Source organism: Molothrus ater, chromosome 12 (assembly GCF_012460135.2).
Source record: "Molothrus ater isolate BHLD 08-10-18 breed brown headed cowbird chromosome 12, BPBGC_Mater_1.1, whole genome shotgun sequence".
Taxonomy (NCBI): domain Eukaryota; kingdom Metazoa; phylum Chordata; class Aves; order Passeriformes; family Icteridae; genus Molothrus; species Molothrus ater.
This window is the reverse complement of record NC_050489.2, coordinates 1422839-1440524: the sequence shown is the minus strand read 5'-3', so window position 1 is coordinate 1440524 and position 17686 is coordinate 1422839. Positions and strand designations below refer to the sequence as shown.

Below are 17686 nucleotides of genomic sequence, written 5' to 3'. Positions count from 1 at the left end.
ATGCTTGAGAAGATTTACATTCTCAGTGCTTACCTAAATTTCTTCTGCTTCCTTGATGCATCCTCTCTGAGGATTAAAGGAGGGCCAGGTGGGGCTGCTCTGCACATGTGGCATTTGCCCTTGGAGGGCCCTTTGTATCCTGGTGCAAATCTGGAGTGAAGCCACTCAGTGATGTTATTTCTGACCACAACTGTGCCCAGTGAACTTCCTTAGCAGAAGGACAATGAGTGGAACCAGGTGCTTGCTGAGCAGAGCATCCAGTTGTGTTCTGCTTTCCAGCATTCCAGGCTGTTCTCCACCACCACAGCAGCTGAGATGCTCTGCTCTTCCTTGGTGTCCTGGGAGTGACTCTGTCAGATGGGAACTGAAGACCTGAGGAACTTCAAACAGTATCAAGTGAAAAGCACAGTTAGGTGGAGTAATGGACAGAGTGTTCAAAGGATAACAGAGCCTCCTACTTCAGTCAGAATCTAAAACAGCTACTTGGAAAGGTATTTGAATTCCTTGGAAAGGTCTTTTGAACTCTTTAGTGTCACCTGTCCAAAAATCACTGCTCAAGTCTGAACAAGTGCACAGGTAAATGGAGAAGCTTGGTAGGAGGGAGAGAACCCTTGAGGCAGGTGAGAGCTGAGGTGCCACTTTCCCTTCCTGGTGGTGGCTTTGCAGTCATGGAACTTCTGGCATTGTTCCTACAAGGATTCATCCACACTTGGGGTTGGAAACTCCTCCTCAGGCAGGCCCAGGAACTCCAGGTGCTGCAATGAGGGCAGGGATTGGGCTCTGGGGGCTTTGGAAGCAGCTCCTCCATGGGGCACGAGTGACTGTGATTGGAAAGAGGTGTCTGAGGAGCCCATGAAATCAGCACTCAGCTGGGCTCCACACTGCAGGCTGGGTGTTGTGCTTGTGTCCTGAATTGCAGAGAGTGCTCCCAGCACCCTTTTGATGTTGGCAGTTGAGGAAAAACAAGCAAACAAACAAAAAACCCAAAAAGCCAAGCTGACTTTTCCTCCACGTGCCCCAGAGCCTGAACTTGGTGCAGTATTAGTGGCAGAATATGGGCAGAAGACTGAGTCAGCCCCTTCCACCCCAATCCAAACTGGCTTTGAAGTAATTATTTTAAATCTGATTTTCTGAAATTTTATATCCCTAAGATACAGAACCATGTTTTCCTTCAGTCATGGGAGCAGATCTTTTTCAACAAAAGGCTGGGATCTTACAGAAGTGCTTGGCCCTGGGAGCAAACTGCTTTGAAATAACCTGAGCCATCAAGGACTAAAAAGCCTGTAAGGAAATTCTCTGGGCAGGCACCTCACTGCAAGCTGCTAAAGCACTCCTGAAGTAACTAATGAACATTTTGTTTGCTGCCTGTTTACTTTAAACCAACATGGAAAAAATGACCAGAAAACCTCAGTATATTTTGGGTTTGTGAGGGATGAACCTGAAGGGGACTTTGCTGTTTACAGGGTTATTGGTTGCCAAGAGAGAGCACTGAATCCACAATGTCTCCTCAATAGTTAGAACAAATTCTTGGTTAAATTTTTTGATCTCATGCCCTAAGGAAGAGGTTTGACCTGTGGCTGGTCCCCAGGGCTGGCTCTGAGCTGTGCCCCTTCCCCAGTAGAGATTTAGGATTCCTGAAGTCACAGTCCCTCGTGCTGGGCAGAGGCAAAGCACCAAAATCAGGTAAGCAGGCAAAATCAGCTCTTCAAGTAAGTAAAGACACCCAACACTTCTATTAAAAGATGTTTAATCCAGCATGGTTTCTAAATATTAACCATGTCTCCAGCTGTGACATGCAGTACATTTTTTTACTTAAAAAAAAAGAGAAATACAAAACAAGTATAAAAATGAGCCCAGGTCCCCTGAACATCACAGTGTGTGCCAGTAAAATATGACAAGAGAAGAAAGAGAAACACGGGGTTTCATACAGGAAAAGGTTCAAAGAAATCTTTCTCATAAATCAGAGATTGTCTGTCCCATTTAGAAGCAACCACTTGTTTTGCATTTACTCTGTCAGTGGTCAGGAAGCAGGAGATGTGGGAGCTGCCTGCTGGCAACTCTGAGCCTGAGCAGCACCCCCTGGTCCCTGCCAGCTCCCCTGTCCTGCTGGCAGCTGCCACAGGGAACTGGAACCCAGGTGCTGATTTCATTCCAAAGGAAATCTGCCTTTATTCTTTCATCCCTGGTTTTCACTTACTGTGTTAGTACCATCTGCCCTCATTTTAATCACACCTGTTCTGGCACTGTATTCATTTTTAAAACATCCATAGAGGTTTCTTTGTCACAGACCTGTGTGAGGCCACCTGTGAGGAGCGTGCCACGCTCTTCCCAAGCATTCCCAAGTGTCTATAAATGGACACAGATATTCCAGGGTAGGTTGTGCTACTTGTGAAAACAGCTTGGACATTCTGAGGGCTTTTTGCCTGGAATGCCCCACCACAAGATAAATCACATCCTTCCAGGGGAGAAAAACCAACCAACCCACCCCACCCAGCCCCACTGAAAAAGGGGGCTGGGGAGATGAATTCATTGCAGACATTCTGTAGTTTGGGGCTGTTTCTTGGCCTTCTCACAGTGGGGAGGGGGCACTGCCCTCCTGGGGCCTGGGTGCATTCAGTGTGGCAGCAGCAGTGGCCATGGCCCAGAGCAGGACATCAGCACTGGTGCCTGGGGCACAAACACCTGCAGGTGTCACCAGGCAGGCCCTGCTGGGAGGCATTTGCCAAGCCTGCCTTCCCAGGGCTTCCACAACAACAGGACCCGGCTGCCAGAGCTGCCTCACCTGCTCCACCCCATCCTGTGGTGAAATTGCAGTAGAGGGGATGTGACTCCATCCAAGCAGCTTTAAACAAGGGATACTCAGGGTTTTATGAGCCGCTGTCCTGCAGCACCATTATACCTTGAGGTTTGCTCTTGCTGCAGATTTCCAGTTGTCACTTTTCCTTGTCACAGATAGACAGGAGATACAAAGGTATTGACACCAATGTGTTAACTGCACTCCTTGCCTTCAGTGCTTGGAGTATTCAGACTGGATAAAGAAATACTGTTAGTTAATCAAGAAAAAGAAAAACAGGCATCCAAACCTCTCCTCTTTGGCATGTCAAGAAGTATAAAAGCTCTAAGTGTTAAAGGTTTGGAATGATGAAAGCACATTAAAAGCTGTAAATGTTAAAAATGCTGTTCCCACTTACTTGGGACAGGGATGTGCTGGGTGGGGAGGGGCAACAGAGAATTGAGCTGTGTTGTTTGGACAGATCTGCTGTAGGATCTGTAGTTGCCAAGGAGGACTGGGAGCAGTCTCCTTTTCCACATCACTGCCCTGTCTGGGCTCTGGTGATTCCATTAACAGTGAAGTGGAAAGGGGCTGAAATGAGGGAGTATTTCAATTGGCAGTGCATTCAGCAAAGAGGAAAGTGCTTGATCATCTTCCCTTCATGCTTGGTTGGTGTTTGGTTCTTCAGTCTGAGTCAGAGTCGGAGTCCTCATCTGAGGAGTGAAACAAGGAACAAAAGTGAAAATGCAAACTGGAAACCCCCCCAGCTGTGGCTCTGGCTGGGACAGAGAGGCTGTGCTGACAGGGTGTGCCTCCAAGGACACAGTGGGGCTGGGAATGAACACCCCTGTGAAATGACAGCTCTTGCTGAGGTGGTGGGACCTGGAATGGTGTTTGAAGGAGTTGGGAGATGCTGCTGAGAGGCCCTGCTGGCATCCTTGCTGCTCTGGGCACTGCTGTGTGCTCAGCAGCCCTCCACCTCTGAGATACTGAGCAACCCCAGCAGGCCCACAGAGCTGCATCCTTCTGGCCTCAGCACTCAGGAGCCCCTGTGGAAGCACAAGCTGGGGCTGCAGGGCTGAGCCCTCCTTGCATGGCACAAACACCAACACGGAGCTGTGTGACTGCACTTCTGTGAGTTTATGTATTTGTGCCTCCATCTCCAGGGGAGTTAGATCTAATCTGTATCCTAATTCTGCATCCTTGCCACCTGAGCATCTTCTGAGGGCAGTTCAGTTTTTACCTTTTACAGTCTGCTTCCTGTTCCTTTTATTCTTTTTTTCCTTTGTCTCTCTTTTCAGTCTAAAGCTTGAAAAAACACTGAACAGTCTCCTAAAATCCCCAGAAGAGACAGTCAGTGCTGCTGATCACCTCCTAGGATTCCATACACACCTTGGGTGTTTGGTTTTTCAGGGGTTTTAGATGAGGTGTTTTTGGGAAATTTGGGATATTTTTTATTTGTTTTTAAGTGTGGACCAGTCTTTTTAATCCATGTGGGTGCAATAAGAAGTCACAGGGACATGATGCCTGATTTGGGCTCCTGGAAACTACAGAATGACTACCCCTGTCCTGACCTGAACTGGCTTTGAACACCCAACATCTTCTTTTTATCTTGTGGATCTAAGTGGATCTGTCTGATCTGAAGTAGACTATAATAGAAAAAAAATTGACAGCAACCTTGTTAATTTTATGCTGTTTGACCCTTGGATTTTAAGGTCATTTGCCCACAAATGGTCAAATATTTTAAGAGACTATCATGATAAGGAAACGATAAAGAGAAAAGCACTATTTGGACACAAAAAGCTGTGGATTAATGGATGTTAATTATAAGTTACAAAAAAAAAAAAGGTAGAAGTTTGCTTGTTTTTACAGCAAGACATTTTAATAGGGAAAGAAAATCTGTACTGCATGGTGATTTCTATAATTGGATCTGGGGCTTTTCAAAGTTAGATGTGAAACTCTGAGAAACTTCACATTCCTGGCTTGCAGGTTATCTTCATAAATCACTGGAATTCCATTTGCAGCTTCCTAACTGAGCAGAGCTGTGGCAGACAAACCCAAGAATAGAAACTGTTCTTACTGAGCAAGAGCTCTTGCTCCCTGCAAAGGGTGAAATGGAGAGGGAAATCTCACACTGCAGCTCGTGTGACAAGCAGGGAATTTTACCCACCTTCTGTCTTGTGCCCCTCGGGGGAATCGGAGCTGCCTTGCTTGAGGAAAGTGACCAGGTCATTGAAGGTGATGTAGAAATCAATGGCAAACACAATGGTGGCTGCAAACCCAAACACCTGCAAGGGCAGAACAATGCTCTCCTTAACAACAGCTCCAGTCTGTCAGGACAAACCAAACCCAACCAAACCCACACAGGAAAAACTCCATGGTTTTTTTGGCCCGTGCCTTTCCAAAAAGGCAGGGAGGAGAAATGGTTTGTGACACGTTGGTATCACCTGAATTACAGCTGCTTTGGGAGCCTGAGAAGTGACCAGGGGTGTCTTTATCCCTGCCCCAGGCTGCAGCCCTCTTGGGCTCTGGGCCTGTTCTGGTCATCAGCACCTCCTGCATCTCCACTGTCCCAGGGCACCTCTGCCACCAAGGAATCACCTCCATTTCTTGGGAAATAATTTTCCACTTGTTTGCAAGGAGATGAGTCTATTGCTGAGTGAACTAGACAGATTAAAATGATTCTGGAATTCTCTCTCCAGTGACAGAGCAGCAGAGTTGTGCCAAGCTGGATGCTGGTCTAGGAGCCTGAGCTGAACAAACTCCATTGCTCCATGGCTCACTGCAGGGACAAAGATTAAACAAGATTTGGGTTTGTGTTGTGGGATGGTTTGGGAAGGGCTGCTGGCCCACACCACTGGGCACTGTTCTTCCCAAGTTTAAAAAATTGTTATGCAAATTTTATTTATGTTGCATACATTATTGATGCTTAGAGTCAAGTTGCAGATGCAGGGGCTGTATTGTATTTCTGTATTTCAAAATGCTGATGGGTGAAGGCTCTCTTCTGGGCAGTCCTTGTACAGGAGGGTAAAATGACACTGCTCTTGTTTCAACTCATCCAAATAAAACTAAGCAGGAGAGAGGTTGAAATTACTTAATTTAGACTGGCCTTAGCAGTTACAGGTTTGAGGTTTTTTTTTAAATCATCATCATCATCATTATTATTCCCTCCATTCAAGGATCTTGACACTCCTTGCAGAGCAGCTAGTAAAATTAAAAAGCAGAATAGGTGCCTTCCCTAAGGGTACAGTTAACACTGAGCAGCTCTGTTAGGGTGAAAAAACTATTCATTGGTTCAAGACATGTTTTTCTGAATAACTGACCATTTCTTCTCTGCTTTAAGCAAATTAATTCTCGTTTAATTGAAGAAACGTCTATGACTTGCAGTGGGGTGATATTTAAACTGTTTTTAAAGTGCATCCATGTCCTGAAGTGCACTCAGTTCAGCACAGCACTTAGGTGGAAAGCTCATGCCTACTCACCCCTGCTGCTTTCGATGCTCCATCGCTGTATTTTGAGACAGCAGCAATTGAAATGGCAAAGTAAATGATGGCAGCGGTGACACAGCGCAAGAAATCCTGTGGAAGAAGCAATGGTGCCTTCTCAGACTGGTCAAGGATTTCCTCTAAAACCATCCTGGGAACTAACACTCAGCCCCTCTGTTGCTGCATCAGTGCCTTTGCTGGCGTGTGACCACAGCCTGGATTGCTGCAGAGGAGGAACTGCTCATCTGTGAAATAGTTCTAAATAACAGAAGACCTGAACCCTGGCATAAACTTCTCCTCTTAAAGATGCTGGGATAAATCCTGCTGCTACCCTGCCTGTGTCAGGCAGACCTTCCCTCAGCCTGGGAAGAAGGGCTGTGTGGGTGTTTGCCTTGGAGCACAGCAAGGGCTTTAATGGAAAGATCATTTGAAATGCTTTAAAAACCTTGTGCAGAACTCCTTGGAGCAGAACTCCCGTGGCACCAGAGGCTCAGGAGGTCCCAGCTCTGTGGGAACAGGTGCCTGTCTTTCTGTGGATGCAGGGCTGTGTGGTGATCTCCTGGGAGACCTGTCTGTGCAACTCCTCATTCAGGAACCAAACACTTGGGTTAGTGCTGGAATGATTTGTACTTCTCACATCCACCAGCCTGCCCCAGGAGCCCGTGCCTTGGTGTGATCCCTGGGGTATGTCCTGCTGAGCTGTGCCCTGTCACACCAGCAGGGACATCTCTGCAGTGAGCTTTAAACACAGAGCTGTGTCCCAGGGCACGTCCAAATCATGAGGGCTGCAATAAAGGCACCCTCAGCTCTGTTCACAATTAGCTCTTCTGCTTTCCCAGAACAGATGGAGGAGTCAGATTTGTCTCAAAGCACAAATCCTGCAAGAAACCTGACTCCTCTGAAGTCAGGACAAGGTCAGTTATCTACATTGTGTGCCTGCAATATGTTATGGTAATGGCCATAATAAACACACAAGTGCCTTTTTTGTCCTAGTTCTGGAACCGGATGCATGTAGAAAATGGGAAAATGATGGAACAGAGATTACCAGCTGAGAGCTGTGTACAGTCATAGCCAAAGTCACTGATACTGTTTTATCTATGAGTGGCCTTGCTGAAGTTATTTTTATACACTGAGAGCTCAAATTCAAATCTCACTGCAATGAACTACTGATGGCACCAAAAGAGAATCGAGATTGATAAGATCAGCAGGGTTTTTTGAAGTATTTGTACTGCAAGGCAGCTGCTCCCTTTGCAGTGATATTTGAGACTGCAGGGACATCCAGTGGCCAGGGCTCTCCTGCAGCCCCAGCAGTGCCCCAGCAGCCACTGGGCTCCATTGTGAGCATGAACTGGCCAGAGCTGCCCCTTCCCAGAGCAGCTCAGATTGTCTGTGGGTGTAACTCTACCTGAGAATTTAATCACAGCCTGACAAAGTCTGCCCATTATCAACAATACACCTGCTTCCCCCTCTGCAAGGGTGGCAATAAGGAGCCCCCAGCAGTCAGACTTGGGCTGATGCTGGTCCTAAGCCATCTGCCTGGAATTGGGCATACATTCTGTGCTTTGATAAAGCCATGCTTTGTGTCAGCACTCAAAAAGCTGAGGTGCAGAGCAGAGCATAGTTTAGAGTGCTCTGGGACCTTCTGAAGCAGAGGCAGCAGGGACAAGTTTCTAAGAGAGCAGTAAAATTATTACAGTGACCCTGAACTCCTGCCCAGCCACTTTCCCTCCCCTCTCACTGCACAATTAAATCTGAAGGTTTCTGTTGCACATCTCACTTACCGCCAAAGGCCAGTGGACTCCTTTAAACTTCTCATTAAGCTTGGAGGCGTAGGCAAAAAAAAGAAACAGTGCCAGCAGAAACTCTAGGAGTGGTGCCATCATGAAAGAAGCTGCTAGAGATGCAATATAGCAGATAAAGATGATAAATGACAGCACCTAAAGTAAAGGGAAAACTCGAAGTTATTTGCATGGAACAGCAGAGCCGTAGGCAGCTGAGCAGCTTTGAAGTGTTATTTTCCCTGTGTATTTCTGTCAGGGCTGCTGCTGCTGCTGGCATAGCTTCAGCATCCTACTTTTTCTATTTTTCATTGGGCCAAATGATTTTTCTTGTTCAGCCCAGAATAAATCTGAAGTAAGGGTGTTTATTTCCACGTGTGTGAAATCGCTTTTCCGGAGCGCTGCGTGCATTTGCACCTCTCGAAGTCAGTAATTTGCTCTGGATTGTAAACAGCTCTGACAACATAATTCTGAAAATAGAGTGGGGTGTTGCCAAGCAAGCAGAGCTCTAAGCTTTCAGCTGTGACAGCTCTCATTTGAAACCCAAATCAGTGCTCAGACAGCCTGAAGTAACTCAGCATGTATAATCTTGGAGTTGAAAGAATAAAGTCTGCTGATGATGGACAGAAAAGGGCCAAGAATTAATTGTTCTGTGACTTCTGGAAGTGTCTGGTTCCAGTTTTCCAGCGTGGCAGCTGTTTTAGACAGTAATAGGACAGATAACTCCCATAGATTTCTTTTATCTCCATAATGTACCCTAATTCTAGTAAATAATAAAAAATGGCAATATCTTCTGCACTCAACTGAAATACCTTTAGAATATGGTTCAAAATAGAAAGTTTCACAACAGCAAAACAATTGAAGAAAATGCATTTTCACCTAAACCAGGCAGTACCAGAGTGCTGTCCTACACTCCTGGACTGTGTTTGCACAAGTGGATGGTGAGGGAGCCATGGAGAAGCTCAAGACCATTTTCAGCTGCTGTACTGGGGTTGGTCACCTCCAGAAAGAAGCTCCAGTCCTCCTGTTTAACTGCCTTGCATGGGAACTGGTTGCTGTTTCAATCAAATTAGCTTGAAGTAACAAAAGTAGGCAGGATGCTGAATTACACATTTTTGTGTACCAGTTTGCACCTGGGCTGCTCTGTCCAGCCTTTCCTCCTGGAGACAAATCTCTGCCTTCCAAAAGCTCAGGGATGCTTTTGATCAGCACAGACTGAGCAGTAGATTACAAAGATTTTTTTTAACTTCTAATTCCAAATCAGGACACTAACATTCCCACTCACACAGCACTGAAAAGAAATGGATTATTTTCCCCCAGGTGGCACATCTAAAGGCAGATCCAGCTTCCTGCAAAGGTAATCAATGCATTTGCCTCATTAAATTTCAGCTCTGTGGATTTCTTTGTTTGCTGCTACTATAGGTTCTTGGGGACCACCTAAACTTCAGAAAAAAAATCATCATTACACTTGACTGATAAGGTTCCTATAATTATTAATTGGTAATTACTCCTATGAGAGGTCATTCAACCCTCAAATGCATGTATCAAAAAAACCTTTTATGTTTAGGGGACAACTAAGCAGTTCAATCCCACTGAAATAATTTCTTGGTGTAAATAATTACCAAGCCTTTATTCTCAGCCTGTGTTTTGGGGAAAGCAGTCAATGCCTGAGCAGGATGCTAACAGCTGCAATAAACTGTTTTCATTTTTAGTAAGGGATGATATTTAAGGTCTATGCATTGTTCTTGTTTCACTGGTTCTAAGAAACTGAGCTGGGATAGTTTATAGAGCTCACTTCTGCATGGGCCTGCTAGCTGGTAAGAGCTGCCCCATTTGTTCATGTTGACCCCATTCTGAGTTGTTTTCTGCTCACAAAGCCTCTCTGCAGGTTTTTCTTATTTTCATAAAGCAGAGGGAGGTCATTCCCTGTATCTCATCCTTAGTGTAGCATTTTCTTCCTATGAGCTAAAAGTGGTAAGAACTCTTTAAAGGGAAGTGGATTTATCAGAGCTTGACAACTCCTAAGAGGAGAGAGGACTTCCTTCTTCCCATCACAGCACCTACTGCCTTCCCACCCCAAAGAACAAAAACTGCACTTGCTTTGTGAATCTGCTTCACTTGCATTTCTGGAACATAATTTAGACACAGTTCCACAGTTCTCAGTCTTTTTTGGAATAAAAAAAAATCACCATCTATACATGACATTTTCTTTTTGTTCTGGTGTTGAAAAAATATCTTCCTTTTTGTGGCTAAAGCAGGTGTGTGGTGGCTGAGCTGCAGGGGTGACCAGCAGCAGGGAGATGGGTTCAGGGCAGGTCCCACTGCCCACAACCCTTCCAATAGCAGATCCTTAGACTTGAACTAAACCTAGTGATCTCTTCAGAGAGGATTCAATGCAGTGTTAAATCATACATGCTACTGGAGCAGTGAGGGGAGGCAGAGAGGCAGATTTCAGATATGTAAGGTGATGCTGCACAGCAGAGATGCCTTTGAACTCGATTCTCTTTGCCTCAGTAACTCCTGTGCTCTCACTGCTTTTGCACTGAGAAAAAAGCTTTCCTGACCAAGTGTAAAGTGAAAGGAAGAGCCTTTGTGGTCTGTTCTTATCAGCTTTATGGCAATTTGTGCCAGGGAAGGCTCCTGCTGTCTCCTTTCAGCCCTGGGCAGGCGTGAGGTTCACACACGAGCTGGACTCAGGGTGAAAGAGGAGCAGGACCACACCAAGGAGCCCCTGATCCCAGGTGCTGGGGTGCCAGGGGATCCCTGCTTCTGTGCCAGGGAGGCTGCTGAAGAGACATCAGTCTGAGCATTTCAACCTTCTGAAGGGTCTGACCCAGAGAAGCTGGGGAAATATTAGTTGTTTATTTTAAAATGTGGTTCCCAGGCCAGTCACTTGTTTAACCCAAGCCCTGCATGAGTGGCAGATGACAGCAGTGTCCTGCTGCCTGCTCCTCTGCCCTGAAGGTCAGTCACTGGATTCCCACCTTCCCACCCTCAGGGGTGGGATTCCCTCCAGCCTTGTCCTGCTCTCCACTTGGCAGCAGCCCCTTGTGGGGAGAACTGCACCTCTAAACACACTGAAGAAAGAGGCACCTTTTGATTCACAAGAACCCATTTGATTTCAGTAGATTACTGATGGTATTAGTAAAGGGGAAAGACTCCGAAGACTGGTAACTGGTCTGCAGTTAAACATCATTCCTCATTCTGGAGGCACTCAAGATTTTATGTGAAATAAATGTCTATATAAGAACAGACCAGATTTTGAGAATGAAGATTGGGAAGATGGTATTTTTAGATACCTTCACTGGGGGAAGGCACAGGAAGGGGAGGGAGGCAGACCTTGGAAAGAGCCAGAGGATCAGGAGGAAGGAGGTGCCCGAGGTCTGTCAGGTGATGACCATGGCACTGCACCTTGGCACTGCACCTGGCTCTTTGGTTTTCTTCTTTTCTGTCTCCTGTCACTGCCCTGACATGGATTTTAATGCCAAACTTCCTTGGTAGCTTGGGAACAGCCCTGTGCAATAGAAGAGCCCACAAATTGTAGGGTTTTGATGATGTTTCTCATTTCTCCTTGTGTAGAGCTCATTTCCTCTTCTGACAGCTGGAATGCACAGCTGTGGACTCCTGGAGTAATACTGGATATCACCTATAACTGTCTTTTCTGAATGACAGAAGTGAGCAGGTGCCTTTTCTGACCATTTAAGTGCACTGCTACTAACTCAAGCATTCTATGTTATCTTAAAATTTTAAAAATACACCTCCCCTCCCACAATACAAACACTGCAGTGCCACTCTGTACTCAGAAATAATGACACCTCCCTACATACTTTTCCAGGCTTCAAGTCTTCCTGAAAAACATCTTGCAAACTGAAAGGTGCTCTAAAAACTCAACAGCATCTTTCAGAATATACCTGACCCCTCCAAGGACTGTCAGATGTTCCATTGCACATCACATTTGTGCAACCTCTGCACCTCTTTTCCTGGAGCTGTGTGTTTCAGGGTCACTTCAGAGAAAGGTCAAGCAATGGACCTTGTTTTTTGTTAGAGCTCTGTATTAAACAAAAAAGGCAGCTAGAGAGGAAGTCTGAGAGTCTCCATGCCATTGCAAGTTCATTTCTAGCACTTTCAGAAAGCACTGCAGCTTCTGGGAGGGAAAAAAAAAGCAGCAGTGTTTTATCAGTTTTGCCAATTTGTATTTACCACAGCTTTTTTCTCTTCCCCTCACTTGGGATTGCACCTGAGCACTGAGAGCAGCTGAGTCTGAGCTCTTCCTGAGCTGCTGATGACAGGTTGGTGTGACTGCTGCCAGCTTCACAGTGAAGGAATATCTGCATGCAGGAAGCTCTAATGCAGCAAAGAGCAGGATAGGAACCTTTCATAGCTTGGCAAAAAAATAATAAAAAATCCTGGCAAAAAAGCAGCCTGACTGTTCACTAAGCACCTTTTATGTACACTCTCATTCACACAAAACCCTTCTTGGGTATTGTGTTTCAGAAAGTAACTTTCCCATTTAATCCCATACAATTATTACTTAATATTGTGTTCTTAGAGTGGCCAGGCATTACAAAGTTATACTTTACTGTACAGCCAGTTTGTAGTTCAAGGCCTAAAAAACAATCCTGACAGTGGTTAGAGAGCACAATGTCCCTGAAGGGAGGGAGGCCTGAGCAGTGCTGAGGTCATGGCAGCTCCAGAGGCGTTTGGAGGAGGGAGAACAGACCTGCTGGAACCCACTGGGAATATGGGGATGCTGGGAGGCATCACTGCACCAGCTCCTCATCTCCTGCCCCTCATCTCCTGCCCCTCATCTCCTGCTCCTCATCTCCTGCCCCTCATCTCCTGCTCCTCATCTCCTGCCCCTCATCTCCTGCTCCTCATCTCCTGCCCCTCATCTCCTGCTCCTCATCTCCTGCCCCTCATCTCCTGCCCCTCATCTCCTGCCCCTCATCTCCTGCTCCTCATCTCCTGCTCCCACCTCCTGCCCCTCATCTCCGGCCCCTCATCTCCTGCCCCTCATCTCCTGCTTCCATCTCCTGCCCCTCATCTCCTGCCCCTCATCTCCTGCCCCTCATCTCCTGCCCCTCATCTCCTGCTCCCACCTCCTGCCCCTCATCTCCTGCTCCCACCTCCTGCTCCTCATCTCCTGCCCCTCATCTCCGGCCCCTCATCTCCTGCCCTCATCTCCTGCTCCTCATCTCCTGTCCCTCATCTCCTGCCCCTCATCTCCTGCTCCTCATCTCCTGCCCCTCATCTCCTGCTCCCATCTCCTGCTCCCACCTCCTGTCCCTCATCTCCTGCTCCCATCTCCTGCCCCTCATCTCCTGCCCCTCATCTCCTGCTCCCATCTCCTGCTCCCATCTCCTGCTCCCACCTCCTGCTCCCACCTCCCTCCCCAAGAAAGAACAGCTTTGCCAAAGGCTTTACGAGTGGGCAGCAGTGTCATCTTCTGGGCAAGAGTGCGTTTTGTTCTTGTATTCTTGTCAGACAGACAAAGTGCATCACTCAGTGGTCTCTGCTGTTCAGTTACTACTTCTCTGCTGCACTTGTCGAGGAGGTGAAATTCCTGCTTCCTTCAGAACTGGCTGCAGGAGAGGCCTTCTGGCCACAGACCCTGATAAAGGCACAGGGGCCTCTTCCAAGGAGAGTTTACACCGAGCATCTGGAGTTTCAGTTACCAAGGTCAGGTCAGAGGAGACTGAAAAGACAGGAGAAAGACAGGAGAAGAGGAGAGAAACAGGCACAATGATTTCTACATCCTTTGATGTCACCACAAAGGTGGCACAACTTTACCTATTCTCACTGCATTTTTATAAAAACGAAAGAAAATGTAGTGCCACTGCATGCTGGCCTCAGGAGACTGAGGAGATGCCAATTAAAGCAGCCACAGGCCTTGAGTGGAACAGCCAGGTGAGGAGCAGAATCCACAACTGGGATCCTGCCCGGACAAGCTCTGGTGCCAGTGTGAGAGTGGCTGTTAAATGGTTCCAACACAGGACACAGGGAACTGAAAACTCATCTCTTGAAGGGTGTAAAAGAGTGAGGATGAGATGCTGACCTTCAGCACAGCAACTTGAGTGGTTAGGAAAAATTAGTAGCTTAAGAAGAGTGTTAAAATGTGTGGAAGAAACCGTGGCATGGAAAAGGGGAGAATAGAAAGGAAAAAAGAGTAACCTGTAAGATTAAAAATGGTGGTTAGAAAATGGAGGGAGCAAGGCAGTGAAAATAAACAGGATTAGGAGAGATAGTGAAGCTTATAAATGTATTTGATGCTACTGCTTCTTTGTCTTTACAGATGTCCCAGGTGGAATAAAAAATTAATCAGGCAGGTTAGTGGGGGGGTGGACTGGATGTTCCCCAGAGGCCCCATACAACCCCAACTATTCTATGATTCTGTAGAGATCAAAAGGAACAGGGGATGGGGGGAGGATATCTTCCTTATCTGAATAAAATTGGAGATAATTAAGCCTCTACCTATTATCAGCTCCATCCCCAGCCTGGCCTGTTCTAGGGGAAGCACCCAGATGCCCAGTTTACATGGGTACTGCACCAGAACAAATCACACCTGAACATCCAAAAGATCCTCTGTGTGGAAATGTTATTTTCAAAAACGGCTCAAGAGCTGCAGAAATAAAGTGCATTTCTGAGGAACTGCCAAGATGCTGAATAATGTGACATTTGTAACAGTGATGAGCACCCCACTTTGCTTCTGAACAAAAGGCACTGTTCAAAAAGTGCATCCATGAATATTATTTCCATACATTTATGCAGAACCCAACCCCACCCTACATTAGCACTGTGTCAGAGGAAAAATTAAACATTCAAGATGAGAAATACAAAGCTAAAGATGAAACACAGATTTAAACCATGATAGATTTAACTTGGACTCATCTTCAATTATTTGGCACTGCATTTCTCTAATTGTGTACAGGCTGTATTTACTCTGGGGCCTGTGCTGTCTTCAAGGGCTTCTTCTGGCAAAGCTGAGACAACTGGAGAGAAACTACTGCTGCCTCTTGTCTGCCAGGAAACCACGTCCTGAGCACGTGGGCTTAGCCTGCAAGGAGCACAAGGAAAGCTCTCTGCAGATGGGATTTCAGAGCTGCTTTCAGCCAGCCAAGCCCTTGGGAAGCCCCGAGTGGCCTTACAAAGGATAAACCCCTGGTTTGTCAAGACAGAGCAGTTTTTATTACTCCAAGGAGGCATCGTCAGTACTTCGCTATGACAACAAAAGGGTGAGTCTGATCCCATGACCAGAACAGTATTCCTCTAATATGTCATCATTCTGAGATGTTAAAAAGCCAGACTGCCTGAAAGCCATCATTTAGTGGCTGTAAGCTTGTAAAGGAAATTCCAGTGTGTGTAAAAGTATGTAACAAAAACACATGCCAAAGGAGCCAGGTTAGCTGGGCTCTGGTATCTTCCAAATGCGTGGTTTTGTAAACTCCAGATGTTGTGTGAGTGATGGGGTAGCTGGAGGAGGGATGGGGTAGCTGGCATTTTTTTGGTGGAGCTGATAAAGCCCGCAGCCTGCTGCTACCAGTTCAAGGCTTTGTCCACCACAGAAGTCATCCTGACCTCCTGAGTGAATGCCTTTCCTCTCAAAGCCAGCCTCACATCTGGCTGTGCCCCGTCTCTCTGCCACAGGGCAGTGCCCACAGCCTCACAAGCCCTCAGAGCTGGTCCCCACCAGCTGGTCACAGACAATCCTGACTCCTTCTGTCTGTTCCTTATCTTTCTTTTGCTGGAATATCCTGGTTTCCTTACCTGAGCCAGAACAGTGGATAGCCAGAGACACCTTGCACATCTGAACAGCGCTCCATGGACCTGACTGCCAGTTTGGGCTGTCCTGATATTTGACTATCTGCTGCCAAAACTCCAGCAAACTTAGTGTTTGAATTTATCATTATTTCTAGCAAAAATGATGTTGAACATCTAATTTCCATCAACGAGCTTCCTTTCAGTAGCTAAATTTTGGTGTATATTTGGAGTGAAATACCCACTCCCCATGGGGTGAGCGATCTCCTTCCCTATCACATGGGTACTATTTCAGCTGTCAGGTTTAAGCCTTTACCCGTAAAATTCCACAAAGTCTCACACCACAGTCACTGCCCTGGTCCTGCTGCCACACTAACGTTGATCCAGGCCAGGTGTCCCTGGCCCTGTGCCCACCTGGGCTGGTGCCCAGCCGCTGTCTCAGCAGCCCAGGGCCTGTCCCTCTGGGCAGCTCTCCAGCCCAAGCGCATCCCTCTGAGGGTCAGCGACAAACACGGCTCCGGAGGGCTCGGGACAGCGGCTGAGTGACCGCGATGCACGGCCTGATGCCGCACATCATAAATTCATGAACTCACAAAGTCTTTCCTGACACACTCAGGACAGGCTGCCCCCTAACCCGGCACCAGCCGATAATACAAACCGCAGCCCCCGTGGTTACTGGATTACACCACAAATAGTTTAAAATGAAATCAAAGCGCTTTTTTACCGAAAAGGGGTCCCCGATAGTGAAACACGCTTAATGCTCTGGAAGTCTAACGTGACAAGTTCTTGTCTCTAACGTGCTCTGCCTGAATTACGCTAAATCCATTATGCTCTGAGACAGCCCTGCAGTTCCCCCATTCCGGTTCGGGTTTCCCCATTTTCCCCTTGGTTGTTGTCTCTCTCTCCCCTAGGTTGCTTTCCACAGTTTTCCCCTCAGTTGTTTCCCCCGTCTCCCCTCGCTTGTCTTCTCCCAGTTTTTCCCTCAGTTGTTTCCCCCGTCTCCCCTCAGTTGCTGCTCCCCATTTTTCCCCTCACTTGTTGCCCCCGACTCCCCTCGGTTGCTGTTCCCCATTTTTCCCCTCACTTGTTGCCCCCGTCTCCCCTCGGTTGCTGTTCCCCATTTTTCCCCTCACTTGCTGCCCCCGTGTGCCTTCGGTTGTTTTCCCCCAGTTTTCCCCTCAGCCGCACAGGGAGCGGCCCGGGACAGGTCGGTCCGGCGGAGCCGGCTCGGGTCCCGGCTGCCCGGGGGTGGCTCCCGCAGCCCCCCAGCCCCGGAGTCCCGTCCTTACCGACTCTGCGAGCAGCAGCTGCCCCTTGCGGGAGCGCAGGAACTCCCGGGGGGGAAGCAGCGAGCTCAGCCCCGGCGGTGCTGCGGTCTCCGCGGACTCGGGGTCCTCCATGGCCGCGGCGGGCGGGATGGGCGCGGGCTGGGGCTGGGCTCGGCTCAGCTGGGGCCGGGCTGGGCTGGGCTCGGCCTGAGCTCGAGCCGGGCTCGGGCTGGGCGCGGGCTCAGGCTCGGGGTAGGGGGTTGGCCGTGGAATTTTTTTTTTTTTAATTTTTTTTTTCTCTCTGAAGGAGGGAAGCGGAAATCGTGACACTGCGGAAACGTGAAAAAAAAGTTTCAGCATCCCCAGCTGTGGGGGGCGGCCCCAGCGCCCGCCCCCAGCCCCGGGACAATGGAGCTGGGCTGCGGGACCGAGAGCAGAGCCAGGCGGCCTCGAGTCCCGCCACCCTGAACACACAGAACCGCCGGGATGGAAGGGAAGGGGCCGCTGGAGGCCACCCAGCCCAAACCCCGCTCAAGGCTGAAATTTCAGGATACAAATGCCTCGGCGAACGCTTTAACATGAAATTTGCATGGCAGAAGAAAATCTTTCCAAAGGATGGTTACTAGG

The 17686-nt window shown here is 47.8% G+C and overlaps 1 protein-coding gene across 1 annotated transcript; it reads right to left on the bottom strand.

Moving 5' to 3' along the window:
* Positions 1 to 1730: 1730 nt before the first annotated feature.
* Positions 1731 to 17297, bottom strand: CMTM3 (CKLF like MARVEL transmembrane domain containing 3). The gene is made up of 5 exons (XM_036390239.2): positions 17081 to 17297; positions 8040 to 8195; positions 6256 to 6351; positions 4944 to 5061; positions 1731 to 3486 (listed from the first exon to the last, which is right to left on the bottom strand). The coding sequence occupies exons 1-5, from the start codon at positions 17189 to 17191 to the stop codon at positions 3458 to 3460; spliced, it is 510 nt and encodes a 169-aa protein (XP_036246132.1). The 5' UTR covers positions 17192 to 17297; the 3' UTR covers positions 1731 to 3457.
* Between the last annotated feature and the right edge of the window lie 389 nt (positions 17298 to 17686).